The sequence below is a fragment of the Balaenoptera musculus genome, chromosome 1, assembly GCF_009873245.2.
Source record: "Balaenoptera musculus isolate JJ_BM4_2016_0621 chromosome 1, mBalMus1.pri.v3, whole genome shotgun sequence".
NCBI classification, from domain to species: domain Eukaryota; kingdom Metazoa; phylum Chordata; class Mammalia; order Artiodactyla; family Balaenopteridae; genus Balaenoptera; species Balaenoptera musculus.
In genome coordinates this window covers 18,267,778-18,291,435 of record NC_045785.1, presented here as the reverse complement: position 1 = coordinate 18,291,435, position 23,658 = coordinate 18,267,778, and the positions used below count along the sequence as shown (strand labels likewise).

At 52.9% G+C, this 23,658-nt stretch overlaps 1 protein-coding gene across 3 annotated transcripts; it reads left to right on the top strand.

Annotated features, from left to right (window-relative positions):
* Positions 1-1,894: 1,894 nt before the first annotated feature.
* On the top strand, positions 1,895-22,376 carry E2F2 (E2F transcription factor 2). 3 transcript variants are annotated; one of them, XM_036835834.1, is made up of 7 exons: positions 1,895-2,412; positions 7,830-7,935; positions 9,543-9,756; positions 10,578-10,736; positions 12,590-12,704; positions 14,128-14,320; positions 19,151-22,376. In XM_036835834.1, the coding sequence occupies exons 1-7, from the start codon at positions 2,161-2,163 to the stop codon at positions 19,417-19,419; spliced, it is 1,308 nt and encodes a 435-aa protein (XP_036691729.1). In that variant the 5' UTR covers positions 1,895-2,160; the 3' UTR covers positions 19,420-22,376. The 3 variants fall into 3 exon arrangements, with proteins under 3 accessions (XP_036691729.1, XP_036691739.1, XP_036691718.1); XM_036835844.1 differs by having other exon boundaries at positions 9,543-9,762; positions 10,584-10,736; XM_036835823.1 differs by having other exon boundaries at positions 1,896-2,412; positions 9,543-9,762.
* The last annotated feature ends 1,282 nt before the right edge of the window (positions 22,377-23,658 follow it).

Below are 23,658 nucleotides of genomic sequence, written 5' to 3'. Positions count from 1 at the left end.
TTGCAGATGAAAGTTCAAGTCCTTGGCTGTGGTGTTTAAAAATTCTTCATTGCCTGAAAGGTGTGGCATACAGTATTTTGGAAAGAAAAATGAATAATTGGTCAAGAAGACATGAATTGAAGCAAATGATGAAAATTAATATTTTAGTGAACACTGATCACCTCACAAGAAGTTATGTAGAAAAATACATGTTCAAATGGTTTTAATTGCTGGGCAATAAAGTCTGTTTTCTTTCAAATAAAATAATAATAATAAATAAATAAACTGGGCCACGAAAGACCAGTGAAATGTGTAGACAGGAGTAAAGGGGTCTGTGTACTGGAGATAAGGCCAGAGATGTAACCACAGCTGCCATTTCTTGGGGTTCCTTATGAACCACACTCTGTGCTGAGTGCTTTACATGCATTATCTCATGAGATTTCCCCACAACCTTATGAAGTGACTGGTAAGGGATAAGAAAACCAAGCTCAGAGAGTTTACAAAACTTCCCTGGGGTCACACAGTTAGTAAAGTGGCCAGGCCTGGGTTTGAACCCAGGGCTGTCTACTTCAAGGTCTGGGCTCTTCACCACTATGTATTATTGCCACCTCATCCTCCAGATCTGAGGATCAGGTATTAAGCTGGGGACTGACTCTGGAAGTGCTCTGAATGCCAGGCTCAGCCTTGCATAAAAATCACACAGCACCAGGCAGGAATCAGCAGACCTGGAATTAAGAAGCAGCTTTTAGCAGCTCTGCCACCCACTAGCCAAGGTCACTTCTCTGAGCCTTGACCTCTCTAAACTGGAGAGACGAGGAATGTAAATGGATTATCGGCAATGAGGGAGGGAAAACCTGTGACAAAAGGATTGTTGAGGAGAAACCTGGAGATGTTCAAATATTTACTGAGTGTTGGGCTCTGGGAATACAACTGTGAACAAATCAGAACTGTGCACTCTGGACCCCCACCCAAGCCTGCAAGGGGCACAGCTTGGGAGAGCAGGGGAGGAGCCTCTTATTGGAACAAGCAAGGGCTCAGGACCGGGCCTGTCCCAGACTGAACTGCCAGATCTCAAATCAGCGAATCTCTCTGTGTGACCCTGGGCAAGTTACCTAGCCTCTCAGACTGTCCATCTTTACCACGAAGATCATCATTCCTCTTCTGACGACTGTAGGATCAAGTTAAATAAGACGTAATCATCTCCAGAGTGCTAGGCATACTGTGGGCACTCAGTTGATGTTAGTATCCCCCTATGAAGAGGTATAAACGTTAGGCTCCGTCCCTCAGCCCCTTTGCCAAGAAAGAGAACAGTTTCCTGGCTTTCATTTTAGCGGGGGGGAAAAGGGTATAAATACCTATATGTTATCGTTGGCTGAGCTATAATGCAAACTAGCAAAAGGTCTGTGGCCTGGGCAACGTACTGCTGGGTCTGGGCTCAGGTCAAGACTCCGCGCCAAAATGTTCCCCCCACCCCCAGGGAAATCGGGCCCAGGCCTCAGCTCTGTGAGGGAACCACCCTCCCAGTCTGTTTCTCTGGCTGTCAGCGCGGGCGGGCGCCGGGCGACAGTAGCTGTGGCGTCCCCTTTAAGCATCCAGCTCGTGTTGCAATCACCGCCTCGGGGACGGGTCCTTCCGGGGGGTGGAGCCTGTGCCTGTTGCAGCGACCAACCGAAGCGCGGCATTTTCCGCGGGAGATCCGAATTTCGCGGCACGCAGTTTCGCGCTAAAAAAAAAAAAAAAAAAAACAGAAAAAAAAAAAAGCAGAGAAAAGCTCAAGGACTCGAGAGCGAGGCGAGAGGGAGTCGGTGCAATCGGTCCCCCTCCCCCGTCCGAGCGCATCGCGTTTCTGCGGAGCCCGTGGGCATCCCAGAGACCCCTCCCGAAGCGGGCCAGACCCCAGGCGCTGAAGCCTTAGGGGGCGCGGGGCCCTTGCTGGTCGCAGCAGCCCTCGCGGCGGGGCATCCCCTGGCCGTGCCGCCGCCGCCGCCGGCGGCGCGGGGCGATCTCCAAGCGGCGATCTCCAAGCACTGCCCGGCTCGGCGGCGGGCCAGGAGGGGAGGGTCCGGCCTTGCCCGGCCTCCGCGCCATGCCGCGGGCCGTGTGAGCCGCCGCGGGCTCCGAAGCCCGCAGGTGCCGGCGGGCGCGCCAGGCCCGGCTGGGGAGGGGGGCGCTGCGCTCGCCATGCTGCGAGGGCCGCGGGCCCTGGCTCCGGCCGCGGGGCCGCCCCCCAAGGGTCTGCCCACGATGAGCCCCACGGAGCTGTGGCCGCCCGGCCTCAGCAGCCCTCAGCTCTGCCCGGCCACCACCACCTACTACACCCAGCTGTACCCGCAGACTGTGCCTCCCGCTGCGGCGCCGGGCACCTGCCTCGACGCCACCCCCCACGGACCGGAGGGCCAAGCTGTGCGATGCGTGCCTGCTGGCCGGCTGCCGGTAATGCTGGGGACCCCCCCCCCCGCCCCCGCACCGCTTCCCTCTCTGCTTTTACGGGTGTGGGAAAGGCGGGCGGGACGCCTGGGAGCTAGTCTGAGTGAGGCAGGTCGAGTCTGGGGAGGGAGAAGGGGAGCTTTCAGCTTCCAGAACAACCCATTGCCCCAATATCTAAGTAGAAGAGCCTTTCATTTTCAGACTTGGGATGAAATAACCTCATCCACTGGGGTGGAATGGAATGAGCGCTGGATCAGGAGTGTGGAGACCCAACGCCCTACCCCCAGTGCACCCTGTGACCTTGGGGAAGTCTACGGAGTCAATTTGCTGTCATTCATTCATTCTTTCATTCATTGTTTGGCCCAGAAACCAGTACTGGGCACCTGCTATTGTCCAAGCACAGAACTGAGCCTGGGGATACCATAGGAGCTTTAAAATAGGGGGAGGTCTCTCAGCTCCAGTTTGGCTGAGACTCCTAATTTTCCATCCAGCCAACTCTTTCCCAATTTTCTGCCCTAGGTCCTCACCCAGGCCCAGTCTTCTCTCCCAGACAGCCAGTAGCAGGTGCAAGGTGGGGGCAGCCCTCTGAGGTTCCTGTTCAGATTGACTGTTCTTTTCTCAAAGCCGCAGGACCGTTGCCAGGGAGGGCCCAAAATGTGGTGGCACCAGGCACAGGGTGTGTTTTTTGGGAGTGGAATTCCTGGAGCCCATGAGAATCGAAACAACCATAGGGTGGGGTGGAGTGGGAAGAGCCCTGGGAGGTGAGGGTGATAGTTAGGGAGCCTGATTTCTGGTCCTGATTGCCGCTAATTCACTGCATGTCCTTGGACAAGTCTTGGCCCTGGTCTGAGCCATTTCCTTGTCTTGAAAATGTGTGTGTGCACGAAGTAGCTGTGGGACTAACTAATCTCAAGTCTCTTCCAGGTCCTGGGTTTTGGAAGCAGGATCCAGGAAGGGGAGATGGGGATGTTGTAGGTTGGCTTTGTTGTGAGTGGTGAGTTAAGTTCAAGTACAGGGAGAAGACCACCCCCTCTGCCCTAGAGGCACTGATCTGACCTGTGTCAATCAGCAGGCTTGGCCTCCAGCCACTGCTGGCTGCAGGCAGAGCCCCACTCCCTGCTACTGGAATCCTGCTTTGTCAATGCTCAAGGCTTTAAACTTTCAGAACCCCTTCCTGTACATTATTTCCAACTAGGAGGAAGGTGGCAGGACTGCTATTCCTATTTTACAAGTCAAGCAGCCAAAGATAACTGGGAGTTTTTACCGATCTTTAGTTCAGCATTTTACAGTCTAAAATAGTTTTGTACCCTATGAAGTAGATGGTTTTAGTAGCTCCATGTTGCAGGGGGAAACTGAGGCTCAGAGAGGGGATGTGAACTGTCCAAGATCATATAGGGAGATATATGACCCACAAGGCAGGTTATCATTAGTCTCTTCTCTGCAGCCTTGACTTTCCCCAGTACCACCTGATTTAGGAGCTGGGTACCCCCAGGGAGGGCGCTCAGTGGTGGGCCCAGTCTCTCCTCTGGCCAGCTGCTTTCAGGAGACCCGGCAGAGTTTCAGTAACAGCTGTGGTTTTGAACTGCTTCCCTCCCAGAGGAGCTGAGTGCATCTGTCTGTACCTCCCTCCCGGAGGGGCTCAGTGATCACAGCAAGAATGGCTCTTTTACTGAATGCCTCTCGTGTGCCAGGCACTGCTTGGCACTCTTCACATTCCTTATCTTGGTCAAGATGCCAAGATGCCCGGGATGAGGCATCTTACAGATGAGGAACCTGAGCAGAGACGTGAAGTCACTTGTCCAAGTCCTAAGCCAAGATGTGGGAGCATCTCTTTGCATCAGACCACCCTAAAGGCCTCTGGGGCCCAGAGCCCCCTTTCCTGTCAGTCCCCGGCTGCCCTGTGCCCCAAAACCCGGTGGGCAGGCCTTGGCCCCCTGCTTACTCATTTTAACAGGGTGTGACCTGGAGCAGCTCCAAACCCAACCCTGGGTGTGGCCACTTGCTTTGTGCCCAGGCTGCAAAGTGCAGGGTGAGCAGGATTTGTTGGGGAACTGCTGTTTAAAGGGACCTTAGGCACTGCCCAGGGACGGCGACCAAGATCAACGGCAGAATGAAGGCGGGAACCCAGGTCTCCTCATTCCCTGACTAGAGCTCTTTCCACCACCTCTGGAGGAGGCGTGGGTGGGATGCTCTGGCCCCAGCCGGGCACACGGCCTCACTCTGTGTCATTCCTGCAGGAACCTGTGAAGAGGGTGGGATTCTGCAGAGTTCTCCTTTTCTTTTCATTTGTCTGTCTTTTCCAAATTTCCTCTGAGAACCAGGGAAGAAAATGAACATTTTAATGAACAACCGTACAAGGCGGGTCAGATGAGGAAATGTAGGCTTAGGGAGGCAAGGCAGTGAGTCCCTCCCAGGCCGCCGCGAGGCAGAGCGGGGATCTGGAAGCAAGGCTCTCAACTCCTTCCACTGGCTCCTACCCCCACCGTCTAACTTAGGGCTTGGGGCTTAGGAGAGACCTGGCTCCACTCCCTGTGTGATTTCCGGCAAGTCACTTCCCCGCCTCTGAGCCCCGGTTACCTCACCTGGCTGCCTGCAAGGGGGTGGTGTCTGGGGTCTCTGGCCCTCTCACTTCTAGAGCTGCCTGAGGAAGGAGCTTCGTTCTTCTCCCTCGGGGTTGGCATGGTGGGCTTGAATCTTAACCAGGCCTTTAAGAAACAGCCAAAGGGGCTGCCTAAGAGGGTCAGGTTGGAGCCGAGCTGGCCTTTGCCCTCAGCACATCCCCGATGCTTTTCAGCTCAGCCCTGAACCTCCCCCTCGCTGGTGGCCCTGGTGCATTAGTGATCGCAGCTCCCCCGCGTGAGCAAGCGCTTTGTTGCCCCGTCACTGAATCCTCCAGGAGGGAGGAGCAGAGCAGCCCCCTTTTACAGGTGCAGCTCAAGAGGTCAGCGGACTTGCCCAGCTCACCCAGCCTGGATGGGAACCCAGGCGGCTCTGACTCCAAGGCCTGTGCTCAGCCTCTCCTTGGTCCTTGTCCTCCTGGGCTTGTCCTCTGCCACTTCTGTTCTGCAGGCTCAGGCCCATCCATGATGAGCTGACTTTTCTCTGGGCAGTGCTCAAAGGTGTCAGAGAGATGTCCTCAGGTGGGGGACAGTTTGCTGCTTAGGGACCCTGAGAGTGCAGGATAAGGGTGAAGGAGAGGAAGAAAAGGGAGGGGGCCAGTGTGTGTGTGTCTGTGTGAAGTAAAGTGATGGGGGCAGGTAGACATAACCAGGCCTTGGCTCAAATTTCAGCAAGTTCTGGGGCAACGTGTACGGGATGGCGCTGAACAGCCTGATACCTGGTTTTGGAGTCAGACAGACCTGGGTTCAAACTCTGGCTTTGCTCTTTGTCTGTGTGGCCTTGGGCACGTGGCTTAACCTCTATGAGTCTCCATTTCTCATCCACCAAGAGAGAGTGCAGTACTGAGTTAGGACTGATGAGCACGTGATAGGCCCTGCGCAGGTTCTCTGTTCAAGGTCCTCCCCTCCTCCCCACTCTGCAGGTAGTGAGGTTCTTCCTGGTGTGTTCTGTGAACTCAGCAGGGGCTGGCTTCCGTCAGGTGAGGGAGGTGAGTGGGGCTGGGGAGACTCTGGGCTGCCACCTCTGCCTCAGGTAGAACTCAGCCTGACTTCCCTTCCTCTCCTTGTCCTGGGCTCACCAGGTCTCAGTTGCTTCAGCTGTAAAATGGGTATTCGTGGCGTTGGGAAGATTCAGTGAGGTGATGAACATTGGGGCTTGGTCTAGGGCCGGTGGAAGGTCTCAGTGAATGATTAGGACTTTTCCTCTAAACAAGATGGGACTAGAGCAGGTCACTTTCCCTAGAATCTAGCATCTCACCGGCTGGGAGGTTAGAAAAGGAATATTTTCCAGAAGGACTTAAAGAGGAATGAGCAGGGAGATGCGGTGTTTGGATCATGTCCAGGCCTGGGTGGAGGTGGAGGAGAGGATCCTCTTATCCAGGCTCCTCCAACCGAGGAGCAGGGCTCCTCAAATCAGTCCAGGAAGACTTCCTGGAGGAGGCACAAGAAGGGGGAAGGGAGCTGACAGCAGGAAGAGCCATCACCACCTCCCACGCGTGTCAGCCCACCTGTGCTCAGCAGCAGTTAGAAGTCTCAGCCCTGCCGAGCATGACCTCACCATCAAAAGTTAAAATAGACCTCTCTGTCCCAACTAAGGTAGGGGTGTCTGGGTGACTGGAGGAAGGGAAGAAGAAGGAAATGGGCTCAGTGACCCCCAGAATAGTTTGTCTAGGAAGAGGCCGAGTTTGGATTTTAGGGAAGGGACTCTGCATTTCCTGAACGCCTACTGAATGCTGAGCCACAGGTTGAGTGCTTTACAAAAGTTATCTCCTTGAATCCTTACAACAGCCCCTGGCAGGTATTTTCTACCCCCTTTTACAGAGGAGGAAACTGAGGCTCCTAGATGTAGAGCATTTCCTCAAGTCACACAGCGAGCCCGTGAAGGAGCAGGGAGACTCACGCCTGGGTCTCTGACCTGTGCCCCAGTGCCCCAGCCCTGCCTCTGCCCAGCCCTAACAAGGAGAGAGGCCCCTTCCGGGCCAGCCCAGCTTCTGGGCGTAATTGAGGCCGGGTGGCAGTGGGGTGGAGAGGAGCAGATGGGTCTGTGGTTTGATTTCCCCAGCAGGTGTTTCCCAAGCTTGGCGGGAACAGGGAGGGGGAGCAGGGGGACCTCAGCTGCTTGTCCTTAAGACACAGGGGAAGGATTCATTGTCTGCCCCTCTCGGCAAAGAAAGAATGGCAAATAGAGTCTATTCAGGAGGCCCTGGGGCCCTTGAGCTGGAGCCCAAACAGGGGGATGGGGGATATTTGCACTGCTTCCCGATGTGGACACCTCCCTGGGGTGTGGCACTGAGCCAGGAAGTCCCCTGGGCCTGGGCGGATGCCCAGCCCCGCCCTGATAAGGGCCAGCTGTGAGGCTGTGATGGGCACTCAGTCTGGCTGAGCCAGCTGCTTCTGCAGTGGAGGTGCGGGGGCTCTCCCCAGCCTGGTGTGCTTTAGGACCTCCCCTCTCCTTCCTCCCTGTATCATCCTGGGGGAGGGGGGTAGAGAGGCGGGTGTCGGGTCCAGTTATTAAGGAACCCTGTATTAAAACCCAGACTGGCTTTGGTAGTCTCAAGCGCCTGGGCCTCGGAAGATGGGAGTGTTGTGTGCCCCTCAGAAATAGGACTTCCTTCCCCTGAAAGCTCATTTTTCAGGTCACTGATATTTCCTTACCAGGTCCAGTGATTTTTTTCACCCAGGACTGGTGGCAAATTGAGGCAGGCGGTGGCTGCTGGTGGCCTCAGTGCTTCGGCCCCAAGTCGGGGAAAAGCTAAAGGACGAATGATTCTCAAACTCTGCCTCTCTCCCCTCTCTCTCCCCAAGGCCAAAAGGAAGCTGGACCTGGAGGGGATCGGGAGGCCTGTGGTCCCTGAATTCCGGACTCCCAAGCGGAAGTGCATTAGAGTGGATGGCCTCCCCAGCCCCAAAAGTAAGCCACGCCGATGGGGTATCTAAGGGCAGGCTCAGGAGACTGGAGGTGGGGTGGGGTGGGCAGGGGCAGAGGGCAGCAGCCCTGCCCAAATCACCAGGGCTAATATTTGTAGCACACTTTCTGGTTTACACAGCAGTTTCCTGTGCCTTCTCACTGGATCCTGCCAGGCAGGTGGATTATCCCCCTTTTACTGATGAGGCAACTGGAGACTCAGAGTTTCAGTGACTTACCCAAGGTCACACTGCTCGTCAGTGGAGTCAGGACCAGAGCCCAGTTTCTGCCTCTTGATATTTTCAGTCAATATTCTGGTTTGGGAGGGCGTTTAAGCAACTGTGTTAGGGAGGAATTCTAATTTGGGGGGAAAGAGACCTAATAAAGAAGGTATGTTATTGGGTGGTAAGCTTGAGGGTCTGGTCAGGACTCTGTTCTGACCTGACTGGTCACTCCTCTTCTGTGAATCTTAGCTGTCTCATCTGTAAAGCAAGGCGCAGCTAGATCAGGAATAGCAAGAAAGTTTCGTCTCCAACGGATTAGTAGAGGCTGCCCAGAGCTCTTTATTGAAGGATCCCAAGTGCACTATCAGTTAGTAATATCTGCCATGAATGCAAAAATTGACAACACTGTCTGTGTGCCAAATACTTGCTGTCTATGTATTAAGGGGTTCTAAAGTCCCCTTCTAGAGGAATCTGAGACTCTCTAAAATTCAGTTTCCAGAACTAGTTTAGCCATTAACTTGCTATATGACTTGCAAGTCACTAGATTGCAAAAGTCTTCTTGTGGTTTAAGATGCTGCAGCTGAGATGTGGTCTTGTGACATCGACCTCATTAAGAAAGGGACCTTTTTCATGAACCTGCCACATGTGACATAATAGGACTGATTCCTCTCAGATAATCATTACATGACACATAGAAAGAAAGAGCAAGTCTGTATGTCAGTGCTGTATGTCAATTATATCTCAATAAAACTGGAAGGGAAGGAAAAAACAAGTCTATAAACATGTTCTTGTCATTCCCTCCCTACCCTAATTCCAAATTCCTGACATAACTGGCAGGATAGGGTAAAGGTTAGGAAGGGAGACTCTGGAGCCAGACTGTCTGGATTTAAGTCCCAGCTTTGCCACTTTCTAGCTGAGTGAATTGAGCAAGTTACTTAATCTGTCTGTGCCTCAGTATTCTCACCTGTAAAATGGGGATGGTTATACAACAAACTTATAGGGTGCTGTTAAGGATTAAATTTGTTGTATATGGAAAGTGCTTAGAACAGTGAGCTGCACACAGTAAGCATTTGTTGTTGTTAGTGGTGGTGGCGGTATGGCTGCCCTGAGCTTTGGTGGAAAGGTGCGAACCAAGAGTTAGAATATTTGGTTTCCAGCCCCGACGCTGCCCCCGATTGTGAAACCTTAAGCAAGTCACTTTGCCTCTCTAGTTATCAGATTCCCTGTTTGAACAATGGTGGTGAATGACCCCCCTCCCTCCCAGTGCTCTGTAAACTGGAAAGTGGGTGCTTACATGGAGGGTGTAAACTGGAAAGTGGGTCCAGGTCAATGGAGGAAGTTCCCCAGGGGGCCCTCTCTGAGCAGTGGCTGAGCCCCTTTCCTCGTCAGCCCCCAAGTCGCCTGGGGAGAAGACTCGCTATGACACGTCGCTGGGGCTGCTCACCAAGAAATTCATTTACCTCCTGAGCGAGTCTGAGGATGGGGTCCTGGACCTTAACTGGGCGGCTGAGGTGCTGGACGTGCAGAAGCGGCGCATCTACGACATAACCAATGTGCTGGAGGGCATCCAGCTCATCCGCAAGAAGGCCAAGAACAACATCCAGTGGGTGTGAGTGCCTGGGCTGGGGCCGATGGCACCAATGAGTGCGCGTGCTGTGGGCGGAGCCAGGGGCAATATCCTGAGGTTGTGAACGTAGGGGGCGGGCCTGAGAGCAACATCCAATGGGCACAAGTGCTGGCGGGGGAAATCAAGGGCAACATCCAGTAAGCTTACACGCTGCGGGTGGAGCCAATGTATTTAAGAGGGGGATGGAAGAGCAGGTGTATATGCTGAAGTAGTATTAGGAGAGCATGGCAGGGTCAGAGAATGATTTATAGGACGTGTAAAGGCTAAGAGGACCCCAGATCCTCTTTAGTCAGGGGTCTCAATATTGCCCTCTTCTAACTTAGGAAAGTCCTCTGGGATCTGCGCAGTAGTAACCCAGACTCCTTCCAGCTGAGACATAAGTACTACAGACTCCATTCCTCACTTCTGTAAGGTCTTAAAGAACAGACCTGCAACCCCTAGCATGAACTCTAAGAGAACGCAGGCAGAGAAGTCAGGAGTGAGGTCACTCCAGCTCCCTGCCATTTGGGGGAGTAGGGTGGGTAGAGTTGAAAGCCCCCCAAAAGTGGTGTCAGGCCCTGACTTGTTTCTTTTCCCTAGCCCAACCCCCAAACATCAAGTTCCAATCCCTGGCAGCTCCCTGGGAGCTAGGCAGGACCACTGATTTGTACAAGCCAGGAGGCACCATCATAGACCATGTGAATGGCCTCTTCCTGGAGTTTTGCCCACACCGTCTGTGCAGCTTTGCACAGCAGCCCTGGGGTTGGGGTCCCTGGATGTAGACTGAGACTGACACTGGGGGACTGCTCTGTCCCCAGAGGCAGAGGACTGTTTGAAGACCCCACCCGGCCTGGGAAGCAGCAGCAGCTGGGGCAGGAGCTGAAGGAGCTAATGAGCATGGAGCAGGCCTTGGACCAGCTCATCCAGAGCTGCTCTCTGAACTTCAAGCACCTGACGGAAGACAAGGCCAACAAGAGATATCCTCTTTGGTTGGGGGGAAGGGGTCCGGGAGCAGGGGGCCTGTTGCCTGCTCATAACTACCCAGAGTTGAGGCAGTACCTCCCTGCAGGGACTGATCCACCCTAGGGGTCTGGCATATCTGTGTCTTCCTTCCTCAGTGGCTTTTCCTCTTGGGTCTCTTTTTTTTTTTTTTTTTTTTTAATTTATTTATTTATTTTTGACTGTGTTGGGTCTTCGTTTCTGTGCGAGGGCTTTCTCTAGTTGCGGCGAGCGGGGGCCACTCTTCATCGCGGTGCGCGGGCCTCTCACTATCGCGGCCTCTGTTGTTGCGGAGCACAGGCTCCAGACGCGCAGGCTCAGTAGTTGTGGCCCAGGGGCCCAGCTGCTCCGCGGCATGTGGGATCTTCCCAGACCAGGGCTCAAACCCGTGTCCCCTGCATTGGCAGGCAGATTCTCAACCACTGCGCCAGCAGGGAAGTCCACCTCTTGGGTCTCTTGAAGTTACTTTCTCATTATAAAAATAAGACAAGTACATTTCTGTAAATCTGGAAAATGGAGAAAAGAAAAAAGAGCTGCCACCCTAACACAGCCATCATTCCTTAGCTATACACAGGGTGTGTGTTATTTAAATACTGTGTGTACCTGCTGTACACAACGTTTTATATTCTGCTTTTCTCCACTTAGTATACTACCATAGGTGGTTTTTATGTTGTTACATATCCTTCCTAACTATTTGGTTGATCCACATGAAATTGCTGATATTGGACCTTTTTTTTTTTTCCTATAAAAACAGCAGTTTCATATGGTTTAACGTCATATATATTTTTGTTTGTTTTTTTTTGTTTTGCCACACCGCACAGCTTGCAGGATCTTACTTCCCCGACCAGGGATCGAACCCGTGCCTCCTGCAGTGGAAGTGCAGAGTCCTAACCACTGGACCGCCAGGGAATATTTAAATGGTTTGAGAATGTCCTACTCAGACCACTATGGTTTGTTGATAAGGCCTAGAATGGGCATTTAGATCAATTCTAGATTTCTGTTTTATAAAGCGACATTGTGATGAGTATCTTTATTTATTTTTATTTTTTTATTTTTTGGCTGCGTTGGGTCTTTGTTGCGGTGCCCAGGCTTCTCATTGCAGTGGCTTCTCTTGTTGCGGAGCACAGGCTCTAAGCATGCGGGCTTCAGTAGTTGCAGCACATGGGCTCAGTAGTTGTGGCACACGGGCTCAGTAGTTGCGGCACTTGGGCTCTAGGGTGTGCAGGCTCCAGTAGTTGTGGCGCACGGGCTTAGTTGCTCCACGGCATGTGGGATCTTCCCAGAACAGGGATCGAACCCGTGTCCCCTGCATTGGCAGGCAGATTCTTAACCACTGTGCCAACAGGGAAGTCCCAAATATCTTCATAGATAGAAACTTTTCCCAGGTTTTTTACTTATTTCCCTAGGTTAGATTCCTAGGATTGAAACAATGAGGTCAGAGAGCATAGACTTTGCATATGGCTTTACATATACTTTTTCCAAATGGTTGGACCATCTAATTGGTATTTGGATCTGACCTTGTATTTCTGGAAGGATAGTAGGCATTGTGAGAAATAAAAAGAAATAAGACATGTCTTCCTGACCTCTCAGAGCTAAAAATCTAGCTTGGCAGATGAAGCCTTTATGTAAAAAGCTGATATAAGGCAGCATTTTTTTTAATGATTCATACCCCCATTTCTAAAGGGGTCCAAGGTAGCTTATGAGATTAAAAGAACAGGTTACAGTTTTGGGGTGTTCAGAGTCTTTGAGAGGTGGGTTAGATCCCTTCCGGGCAGGCCGGGAGTTTTAATTTTGACCAGACAGTCACTTCTCTTGACTCTCCTGCCCCTACACTGGCCTACGTGACTTACCAGGACATCCGTGCTGTGGGCAACTTTAAGGAGCAGACGGTGATCGCTGTCAAGGCCCCTCCGCAGACGAGACTGGAAGTGCCTGACAGGAGCGAGGTGAGAGGGGAAGCATTTAGTGGAGAGCAGGGTTAGGAACATTCCAGACAGCTCTGCAGGTTCCGTTCCTGGCACTGCCTAGTCCCAAGCTTCCCTGGTCCATGCTGGTGGCCATGGCAAGACTGATGGTCTCCGAGCTGGGGCAGAAGTGGCGGAAGCTGGAAAGGGTATCAGGCATTAGGTACCAGCCTGAGAAAATCTCTGTTCCTGGTTCCTCTCCGCATCCCACCAGCCCCTGCGTTCCCGCACACGTGCACTCACACACAGCAGTGTCAGTACTCACAGCAATCCTTCCATGTTAACCTAGTTTAAAGACCAGAATTCTTACACTCCCTATGAGGCTGTCTGTGCTCTGACCTCACCCACCTCCTCTCGCATGCTGACCCCGTTCTGTCTTTACTTCAGCCACACTGACCTGCCTGCCGTTTCCCCACCACACTAAGCTCGACCTCAGTACAAGACCTTCTCACACGCTATTCCCTCCAGCCGAAATGCTCTTCCCTCTCTCTGCCTGGTTTACTGCTATTCATCCTACAGGTCGCAACTTGAACATCACCTCCTCAAGAAGCCTTCCCTGATTACCTCCAGACTTCATAACCACGTGTTCTTTTCCATCGCACTTAACCTCCATTTGCCGGGATATATTGGTGATTACATAATTATGTTCTGCTTCATCTGTTAGAGTGTAACCTCCACAAAGCCGTGTTCCACCCATGTGGTACCCCCAGCCCAGAGTCTGATAAGGGCTCCAGAAATAATTTGTTTAGTGGACAAACATTAAGCTATATAAGGCCCGTAGGGGCAGGCAGAGGGACTGCCTGGGCGCAGGTGTAGACACCTGAATGCGATCGGCAGCAGCATGTGCGTTGCCGGTTGTGGCTCAAGCTGCGGGTACGAGGTAAGCAGGAGGCAAGGGCAGGAAAGCCAAGTATCGGTCTCTTGGTTACAAATAACAGAAAGCCAAGTCCAACTGGCTTAAGTGAGGGGGACCCGGGGGGAACCAAGTGACAGGTCCAGGGGGAGATTTGGGGATTGCTGGCAAGGCTGGATGCAGAGGCTCAAACCGTGTCGTAAAGTCGGCCTCACACTCTCCATCTCACTCTGCCATTTTCTGTGCCAACTCCGTTCCCAGGTGGGCTCTCCCCTTGCCGTGGCAAAGATAGCTTTTATGATACCAGCTCAGGCTGAGAGTGGGGGAGGAGTGATTTCCCAAAGGAAAATCAAGGCACTCTCCCTAAAAGAAGGGGGTCTCGGGGCCAGACAGATGTCTACCACAGACCACATGGGGCAGGCCCAGCACCCAGCTCAGGAGCCGAGCGTGCTTATATGGACGGTGGGAGCCTCATGTGTCCGTCCATACCCACTGAGCCATGAGTAAGTCCAGCTGCCCAGAGCCATGACCTGGCTTCTCTTCCTTCTCCAGGAGAACCTGCAGATATATCTGAAGAGCACGCAGGGGCCCATCGAAGTCTACCTGTGCCCAGAAGAGGTGCAGGAGCCCAACAGTCCTGCCAAGGAGCCCCTCCCCTCCACCTCCGCCCTCAGTCCCAGCCCTGACGCCACCCAGCCCAGCAGCAGCATCAACCCTGGAATCACGGAATCCACGGCATCCTCAGGTGAGACCCTCTGTCCAGAGGGACAAGGGATGCCGAGAGGGACCAGCCTTAGAGTTTCCCTCTTCCGTGTCAGCATTTGTTGGGTACCTACCTTCTACCCAGCAGCAGGGGATACAGTCCTTCACCCACACATGTGTGCATTGCCCTTTACACTTTATAAAGCACATGCACGTTCCTTGTCTCAGTGCGGAGATTGTTGCTGCTCTGGGCAGAGGGGCGCCTGGGTTTGAATCCCACCTCTTCCACTTACCAGCTGTATGATCTTGGACAAGTTACTTTACCTCTCTTTGCCTTAATTTCCTCATCTGTAATTTGGGCATAGCATCTACTTCATAGTTTGTGAACATTAAATGAGTTAATATAGGTAAAGCATTTAGCACGGTGCCTGGCAATAACTGTTAGCTATTATTATCATTATTACGGCCACTGCCACTAGTACTGCTACTTCTGTAACAGCTCCTAACGGCAGAGCTCCTGACACTCAATAAGCCCGTAGTAAATGGAAACTATAGATTTTCTGACGAAGGCTCAGCACTTTCTTAGGAGATAATAACTAAGGTGTTTTAACCACGGCTGTGTACCAGGTACATCCATTATCACATTACTCCTCACAGCGGTTCTTGAGGTAGGTTTTATTGTTCCCAGTTTAGAGATAGATAAACTGAAACAGAGGTGATGTGAGCTGCCCAAGGCCTCCTAGCTGGGAGGCAGCAGAGCTGTGTCTTGAACCTTGGTCTCCACACTCTAGCCCAGGGCTCTCTCCACAAGGCACAGAACAAATCAAGGAAGGACGGTGGCTGGGAGGTGGGTGGTAGAGCTAAAAGCTGTCTATGCCTGGCAGGAAGTAGTATGAGGCCGTTGCCAAGGAGGAAAGAGGTGGCAGAGTCCCCGAGGTCTCCCCAGGGAGACTGGGAGTTGGGCAGGAGTAGAAATGGGAGCCTATGAAGGCCCCTCCCCCAGAATGTTTTTTGCCCTTTACTGAGATCAGGTTAGATCGGTAGGATCCTTCGAGGCCATGTAGGCCAGTGTTCCGCTTTTGTTTTCTTAGCAGCAGAATTCCCCTAAGTAGAACGCTAGTGTTTAAACAAATGCAGAGCTAGAACTGGTCTGGTGGAAGAGGCTTTTTGTGTGTGTGGTGGTGGAGGCAGGTATCCACAGAACCCAGATTGGATTCCATTTCTTTAACTCAAGGGTTAATAAAACTATTGCCTGCAGGCCAAATCTGGCCTGTTTTTATATGACCCATGAGCTAAGAATGGTTTTCACATTTTTAAAGAGTTGGGGGCTCGGCGTAGGGCAAGTGACTGTGTGACAGAGACCGTACGTGTCCTGCAAAGCCTAAAATACTATCTAGCCCTTTACAGAAGTTTGTTGACCCCTGATTTAACTCAACACTTCATTTTACACATGAATAAACTGAGGCCCAGAGAGGGCAAGTAACTTTCCTAAGGTCACACAGCAAGTTAGTGGCAGAGCTCAGACAAGAGCCCAGACTCCCAGTTCTTCTCTAGCGATCTCTCCTGTGTTCCAGCCTGGTCCCAGGACCAGGGCTCTCCCTGAACCGACCATCTGTCCCTTTGAGAACCTCCCAGTGCCTATCTCCCAGTCCAGACCTGTGCCCCACCCTGTTCTCCCCTCCTCCTCCCCGCGCTCTGCTTTCTCACTCCACTGTCAACATGTGCACGGCTCTCCAGAGTTAGAACCTTCAGTTGTCATCTGAGACCTTGGGCAGAGGTGGAGGACCCTACCGCATAAGCAAGGACAAGGATTTTACCTCAGTTGTACAAGTCAAGAGGCTGAGGCCCGAAAAGCTTAGATAGAGGCTTATGGAACAGTAGATGGAGGGGCCAGCCCAGAAGTCAGCCTGGCCCGAGATACAAGCACCAAGGGCCTGGTCCAAAGAGGAGGCCACTACAGTCTTAGGACCCAGGTTCCCGTCCTAGTTCTGGAGCCACCAGGGGAATCATTCTTGCTTGGGGACCTCGTTTCCCTCATCTGTAATGGGACGAATCTGAACCTGAGTCATTGAACATCCCTCCGGGCTGTGACTTTCTGACTTAAACCTACATGTGGCTGAGGGCACAGGAGCTGAAGCTGGGACACTCGGGTGTGAGTCTGCATCTCACCTCCTATGATGGGGTGACTGTGGGGGAGTCACTTTAACCCCTCCGAGCCTCTGTTCCCACGTCTCCAAAAAGGGGGACACTAAAACTCCCTCGTGATTATTGGGTGCGTTTCAGGTGATGATACAGCGTGAATGTGACTTTTTAAAAGCTTATGTGAACTGGACACCTATTATGTGTGGGTTTGGAGATATTTAAGTGAATATGAGCCATTCAGGGTGCAGTGGAGGCACAGATGTTACAAAGAGCAGTTCTCTTCTGGATGTGATAAACAGTGAGACAGAGAAAGAGGGAGAGAGAGAGGATGGATGGATGGATGGGTGGGAGGGGTCGGACCTGAGGTAGAGGCTCTCACATGTGATAGCTCGGTTACTGCTTCCACAACTCAGGGTGGTGGGTCCTTATTTTTCCTGCTGGGAAAACTGAGTTGCCGGGTCCTGTAGCTGGTGAGGGGCTGAGGACTGAGCCCCCAACCTCTTCCTCACTCCCAAGCCAGGCCTTGTACTCTAACACGCGCAGGCCTCTGCAATGTGCTAAACAAACATTTGATTTTTTTTTTCATTCAAATACTACATTTAATTGGCTTCTTTGAGCTTCAGTTTCCTCATCTGTAAATAGACATAACAACAGTGCCTCCCCCTGGGGCTTCTGGAGTGTCCAAGTAGGTGAAACAGGCCTCTCCTTGAGATCAGAGCTGAGGGAGTAAGCCCTTGGGAAATGGGAGCTATTTTTGTTTTTAAGGGCGGCCTGCAGACCAGCTGTTCTTTATCTGCACTTACCATTTAAGCCTCTCAACAACCGGAGGCAGGTATAATCATCATCCCCATTTTAGGGGTGAGGAAACGGAGACCTATGAACGTTGTCACTTGCCCAAAGTTATACAGCTAGCTCAAGGTTGATCAGGTGGTCTGGCACACTGACATGGTTGTATTTTCAAAGCAATGCTTGGTTGGTAAGGAACGACTCAGATGGTGAGATTCTGGGCGTCAGGGTATATTTGGCAGGGGATTTCCGGTGCCCTGCTCCACATGCCTGTGTAGGGAATCACGTCCTTACCTCTAAATGGAAATGAGCTGGTGTGCTGAAGAGTAGGTGATGGCCGGTGTGTCTGGAGAGGTGAGTGTCAGCTATGGGAGGGAGGTGGGAGAGGCAGCAGAAAGGGAGGCCGGGACCAAGTCACGCCAGGCCTGCTCAGTCCTGGTGGGAACTTGGATTTTATTCTAAGCCACATTTTTGTTTTTGGCTGCGCCACTTGGCACGTGGGATCTTATTCCCCGACCAGGGATCGAACCTGTGCCCCCTGCGTTGGAAGCGCGGGGTCTTAACCACTGGACCGCCAGGGAAGTCCCTCTAAGCCATTTTTAAGTCAGAGCACAGACTGCAAGGGCCAAGAGTCGAAGCAAGGTGACTGGTGAGAAGGCTTCTAGCAGGGGCCTGGGTGAGAGGAAGGGGCGAGCCACAGATCACAGCAGCGGGACTGAAGAGACATGGGCAGCTTAGAGGGTTGATTTGGTTGTGGAGGTGACCGAACTTGCTGCTGGGTCGGATGCGGGGAAATGGCAGGATTACAGGTGATTCTTGGGCCTTCTGGCCTAAGCAGCTGAGTGGGCGGGGGTTCATTAAATACAATGGGGGAAGACTCAGGTTTGGGGGAAGACCGGGAGTTTCGTTTTGACATGCTGAGTTCTGACCTAGCGTAGACATCAAGTAGAGATGTAGCAGGAGCCCAGAGCCGGTGGGTGGGGTCTGTGCCAGAGGCATCCATCTGGGAGCAGTAGATCTGGAGACGGATTTAAAGCCACGGGGCCGGCTGAGATCACCTGGCGAGGAGTGCAGCCAGAGGAGAGAAGAATCGGAGGATGGAGCCCCTGGGCTTCAGGGTTTAGAAGTTGAGAAGAGGAGGAGGATCCAGGAAAGGAGACCAAGAAGAAGCAGCCAAAGAGGTAGGAAGAAAACCAGGAGAATCTAGTACCAATGACTGCATCAGATTCTGCTGGATGTCACATGGGATGAGGCCAGAGAGCTGACCCCTGGGTTTAGCAACATTTAGCGCTGGTTCAGACAGACCCCAGGTCGGAGTGGGTTGAAGCGTGAATAGTGGTGGGGAAGTAGGGAGTGAGCACGGGTAACTCTTAAGAAACTTCACTGTGAAAGGGAGCAGTACAGTGGGCTGGTAATTGGAGAGAGTCGTGAGGTCAGGGGAGGATGCTCTTTAAAGATCAGAGCTATTAGGGACTTCCCTGGCGGTCCCGTGGTTAAGACTCCGCGCTTCCATCGCAAGGGGCGTGGGTTCGATCCCTGGTCGGGGAACTAAGATCCCTCATGCTGCGTGGTGCGGCCAAAAAAACATAATAAAGATAAGAGTTATTAGAGGATGTCTGTGTGTTGACAGGAATGATCTAGGAGAGTGAGAGGAATTGATGATGCAGGAAAAAGAGACAGTGACTTCAGGGGCCAGGACCTTGATGGTGAAAGGGGGTAGGGTGACTGCAGAAGCTGGGGGTGGGTGTGGAGACACGAGAGGGGAGGGGAGAGTGTGGGTGAAGGAGGGGGGCTGCTGGAGCTGGGGCGGGAAAGGGCAGGGTGTCCTGTGCTGTCAGGCGTGAGCCAGGGTAGGAGAGACCAGAGGCTGTTTTTGTTCTCGGAGGTCTGACCAGAGGCTTTCGGGCACCAGCATCAGGCATGACCCTTGTCGATTTGTCTCCAGCACCAGCGCTGACGTCCCAGCAGGTCCTGCCGCCACTCCTGCCGTCCCTTGTCCCGCTGGAGGCCACCGACAGCATGCTGGAGCCGTCACACCCACTCCTGCAGCAGACCGAAGACCAGCTCCTGTCCCCGACACCGCCGTGCGGCTCCCCTCTGATCAGCTTCTCCCCGCCCTTGGACCAGGACAGCTACCTGTGGGGCCTGGATGGCGGGGAGGGCATCAGTGACCTCTTCGACACCTATGACCTCGGGGACCTGCTGGTTAACTGAATGGCCCCTGCCTGTGCCCCGGCAACCCCGCCAGTCTCCACCTCCTCACAGGCAGACTGACAGGCCCTCTGCCTGCACAGATGTGACACGAGGTGCTGCCCTCAGGGTATGGGGGTCCCCCCTTTTCCTTTCCTACCTACCACCTGCCGGCCACGCTGTCGGGGGAACGTGACAGGATTACGGGGGAGGAGCCTGTCAGGGGTTGGGTTCCTGTCCTCTTCATGGAAACTGGGCCTGGGAAGACCCAGCCAGTCTTCTGACCTCTGACCTCTCATGTGAAGGGCCACAGGGGAGGTGACCAGGTCCAAGGAGAGGCCCTGCAACTGCCTTTAGAGGGGCAATTAGGACCCTCTGTTTATCAAGAAGCACTTAATGCCTTTGTATTTATTTCAGGTTGAGTTTTGTTTGTTTGCCTTCCCTGAGTTTTAGCAGGGAGGTTGTTCTAGTTCCTAGGAAGACGTCTCCTCCGACAGGTCCAAGGGCAGGCCGGGGCTTGCAGGGGCCCAGGCCAACTCCCTGACTCCCCCCAGCAATGGGGACTGGGCCTCAGGGGCCATCCAGTCTGCTGGAATGCCAGTTGCACTTCAGCCTCCTAATTCTCTCGAGCGGGGGCTGCAGGATTCCTGGTCTCCTCTGTCCCAGAATTGGTTCCAGGGAGTCAGCCGAGAAGAGGTCCCGGGGAAACTGGGGCACGAACGTGGAAGTAGCTGTCCGCTGCTGTGGGCACCTTTCCTCCGTTGTTGCCTCTTGCTGGGACAGGGGCTGTTTTACACTGAGGACCTGGGCGGCAGAGACAGCCCCACTATGGACAAGGGTACGAATGAACTAAGAAACTGCCAGAAAGCACCTCTGCTGGTAGCTGCTGGTATCGTCCTCCCCTTCCCTAGAAGGATTTTTTTTGCCGCATCTGTTGAAGGGGGTGATTCTTTAAGGACCTCCCCTTCCCCCCAGCTGTCACAGAGACCCCCAGGGACAGAAGTGACCACGGCTTGATGGCATGTTGGCTCCTTTTGTCACAGGATGCTGCAGGGGTGACAGGGAAGAGTCTTCATTGCAGACCAGACGTTGGCAGCTAATGGGGAGACGGGCTTATGTTACCTCTTCAGGCTTGGGGTCCTAAGAAGGTCTTTTGACCTCACTGCATCCCCCAGAGGCTTGACCATCCCACATTGTCCCCGTAGCCCAGCTGGGTATGGGGCAGTCAACTCTCCTCCCCCTCCCAACTTGGGGTGGGGGGGGGGGCTCTGGACTGAGCCAAGGCTGTGCCTTCCTGAGAGAGGCAGCCGGGGGTGGTGGTCTGAGAGACCCACCGCCCACCCTCAGGGAGCTAGGTTTCCTCAGGGGCTCAGCTGGGCAGCACTTTTATTTTTTTAAGTTTGTAGCATTAAGTTGGTTTCAAATATGAAGTTGGCTCCATGGGATTGCTCCTGAGCTGACCTACTGGCTTCTGAAGTTTGGAAGGCGGGCTTCTTTGGGGGTGGGGTCCAATGTGAGCTAATGCCCAGCTGGGGACAGTCAGGCCTTGTCATTTGCTCAACTTCCTGGGTCCCCAAGTTAGTGCCCTCTTAGGAATGGTCACAGATACCCTGCTCTATAAACAGGGCTAGTTTTTTATGCTTTACAGAGGTGACTTTGGTCTCTATTCTCTAAATACTCACACAGGGGTCTCATCAGAAGGCAGTTTTGAAGCCCAGCATGCCTAGGGCCAAGGGACCACCTTGGCCCTTGGGTGGGGGGAAGGGGTGCTGCCGGGGATCTGGTTTGGGGCGGGTGGGGCTGGAGATGGCATAGCTGTTGTGAGCTCTCTGCTGGGCCGCCACCTAGCCATGCGCCATATCTGAGGACAGAGCTGTCTGACTTCCATGCCTTGAGCTCTCTCTAGAACTTTCTCCTAGAATTAAATCATAGAAAAGGGAAATGAATTTAATAGTGAAGTCCAGCCAGAATTGAAGCTCATCCCCAAAGCCCAGCCAAAGGGCTGGACAGAGAGGCTGTCCCTTGGACCCATGACCTATATCCAGAGCAGCTGGCACTCCTGCCGTCCTGTCCCCTCCACACCTGTCCTGGCCCAGCGGCGGGACCACCCAGGCCAAGCCTCAGGCTTGGTGTAAGAAACAAGCTTGTGCCTCTTTCTTCCCGGTGATGCCTGAAACCTCCCAAGTTCCGTCAAGTACTTTAAGAAGCATTTTGAGTGGAATTCCCTTCAGGACCCAGGTAAACTTTAAAACCAGGGTAGAAGAAAAGACAGTTTCTTTCTGAGGTAAATTATTTCTGCCAGGAAATTTCCCAGCCGCTCTGGCAGCCCCCCACCCCACCCCTGTCACTCGTGTCCCCAGGGGCATCAAAGGCTCAGGGACTCCCCGGAACCCAGTAGCATTAAATTGTTCAGTAGAGTTGGAGATTCAAAGAGATTTCTTAAAACCAGAGTAGCATCTCTCCTCCACAGCCACGCTGTGGTCTGAGCAGTGCGGCTACCGGGAAGAAGAGGGGGATGGTGGAGCGTGTTAAAACTGGCTGTAGTGTGGTTTTGACTTTATTTCCTCTTTCCAGGTGTTCAGCCTCAGTTCTGCGCCGTGTTTAGTTTTTAGTGAAAGAGTTTGCGTGCTCCTGCGTCCAAGCATTGTGTGGCTTAAAGCATTTGAAGTGAAAGACTTTTGGGGTTGTTTGCAAGCAGCTTTCTGGTTCTCATCACTGTGTCCTGAGGTCCCCACCTCATCCTAGGACCCTAGCCTACCATGGGGACCCTCGGTGAGCAGAAGCCCAGCCAGCCTGCTGGCTCCTGGGTAAGTGCTGAAGCCTTGTATGTGGCACATGTGTCTAGAGGGACCCTGGTCTCTGTGCTGGGATTCCATTCGGGTCACTCACCTCTGGCCGGGTTTCTGGTTTTGCCCTGCGTCCTGCCTTGACGAGCACCATGTAAACCTCCACGTGTTGTGATGATTGGGCATTAAATGACAAACCTGGGCCCCTTGTCTCTGTTGTGCTTTCTGAAGGTCATTACCAAGTGTGGGTCTGGTCCTCCCAGGTCGGGGGTGGAGACGGTTCTGACCAACTGGCTGATCTATCCCCAGAAACAGCCTCCCTTCCCCACGTGGGCTTAGGACCATGCCTGAAATCTCACCAATAAGACCCTGAAGTTAGCAGCACCCAGATCTAAAACGTGAGCCCCTGCCCTGCGTCTGCCTCCATCACCTCTCACCTGAGCAATTTCAGTAGCTTCCTTAATATTCTCACTGCTACCCATTCTTCTCCACCCCATCCTCTATATCAGTGGTTCTCAAAGTGTGGCCCTCAAACCGGCATTCCCTGGGAACTTGTGAGAAATGCATATTCTCAGGCCCCACACCAGACATTCAGTTTCTTCTGAATAAGAAACTCAGGGGGTGGGACCCAGACTCTGTGTCTTAATGAGCCCTCCAGGTGATTCTAGTGCAGGTGACGTTTGAGAACCATGACCCCACTAATCCAGAGAGATCCTTCTAAAACAGCTCTCATCATGTCACTCCCCTTCTTAATGGATGGCTTCTCTCTGCCCTCAGGATGAAGTGCCCTTTCACTTGGTGTGAACGTCCATTTCTAACCTTGCAACTGGCTTAGCCTACCTTTCCAGCCTCACTGGCCACTCCTTCCCACCACCCATAGCCACACTGGACTTCTTTGTCAGTTCCTGAAAACAACATGTTTTCCCCCTTCTCTGCAATTCACATGGGCAGGCTCCTGCTTATTCTTTTTTTTTTTTTTTTTTTTAATTCTTTTTTTAAATTTATTTATTTATTTATTTGGCTGAGTTGGGTCTTTGTTGCTGCGCACGGGCTTTCTCTAGTTGTGGCGAGCGGGGGCTACTCTTCGCGGGCTTCTCGTTGCAGTGGCTTCTCATGTTGCGGAGCACGGGCTCTAGGCGTGCGGGCTTCAGTAGTTGTGGCTACGGGCTCTAGAGCGCAGGCTCAGTAGTTGTGGTGCATGAGCTTAGTTGCTCCGCGGCATGTGGGATCTTCCTGGACCAGGGCTCAAACCCGTCTCCCCTGCATTGGCAGGTGGATTCCTAACCACTGTGCCACCAGGGAAGCCCTCCTGCTTATTCTTCAAGGCCCAGTTCAGTTTTTTTGTAGAGTTTTTCCTTGACACTAATGTGTAGCCGTTAATACTTTGTACACGGATATGGCCATTTATGGGTTATTGAATACCTACTGTGTGCTAGGAACTGGGGAGATAGAGATAAATAAGAATAGTCCCCATCCT

What these genes read in the sequence shown, in the direction of transcription:
- E2F2 (XM_036835823.1), top strand. Translation starts at nt 2,161, where the DNA reads ATGCTGCGAGGGCCGCGGGCCCTGGCTCCGGCCGCGGGGCCGCCCCCC. An exon ending in TGGCCTCCCCAGCCCCAAAA is followed by an intron (nt 7,936 to 9,542) that starts GTAAGCCACGCC and finishes TTTCCTCGTCAG; the next exon opens with CCCCCAAGTCGCCTGGGGAG. An exon ending in GAAGACAAGGCCAACAAGAG is followed by an intron (nt 10,737 to 12,589) that starts ATATCCTCTTTG and finishes TCCTGCCCCTAC; the next exon opens with ACTGGCCTACGTGACTTACC.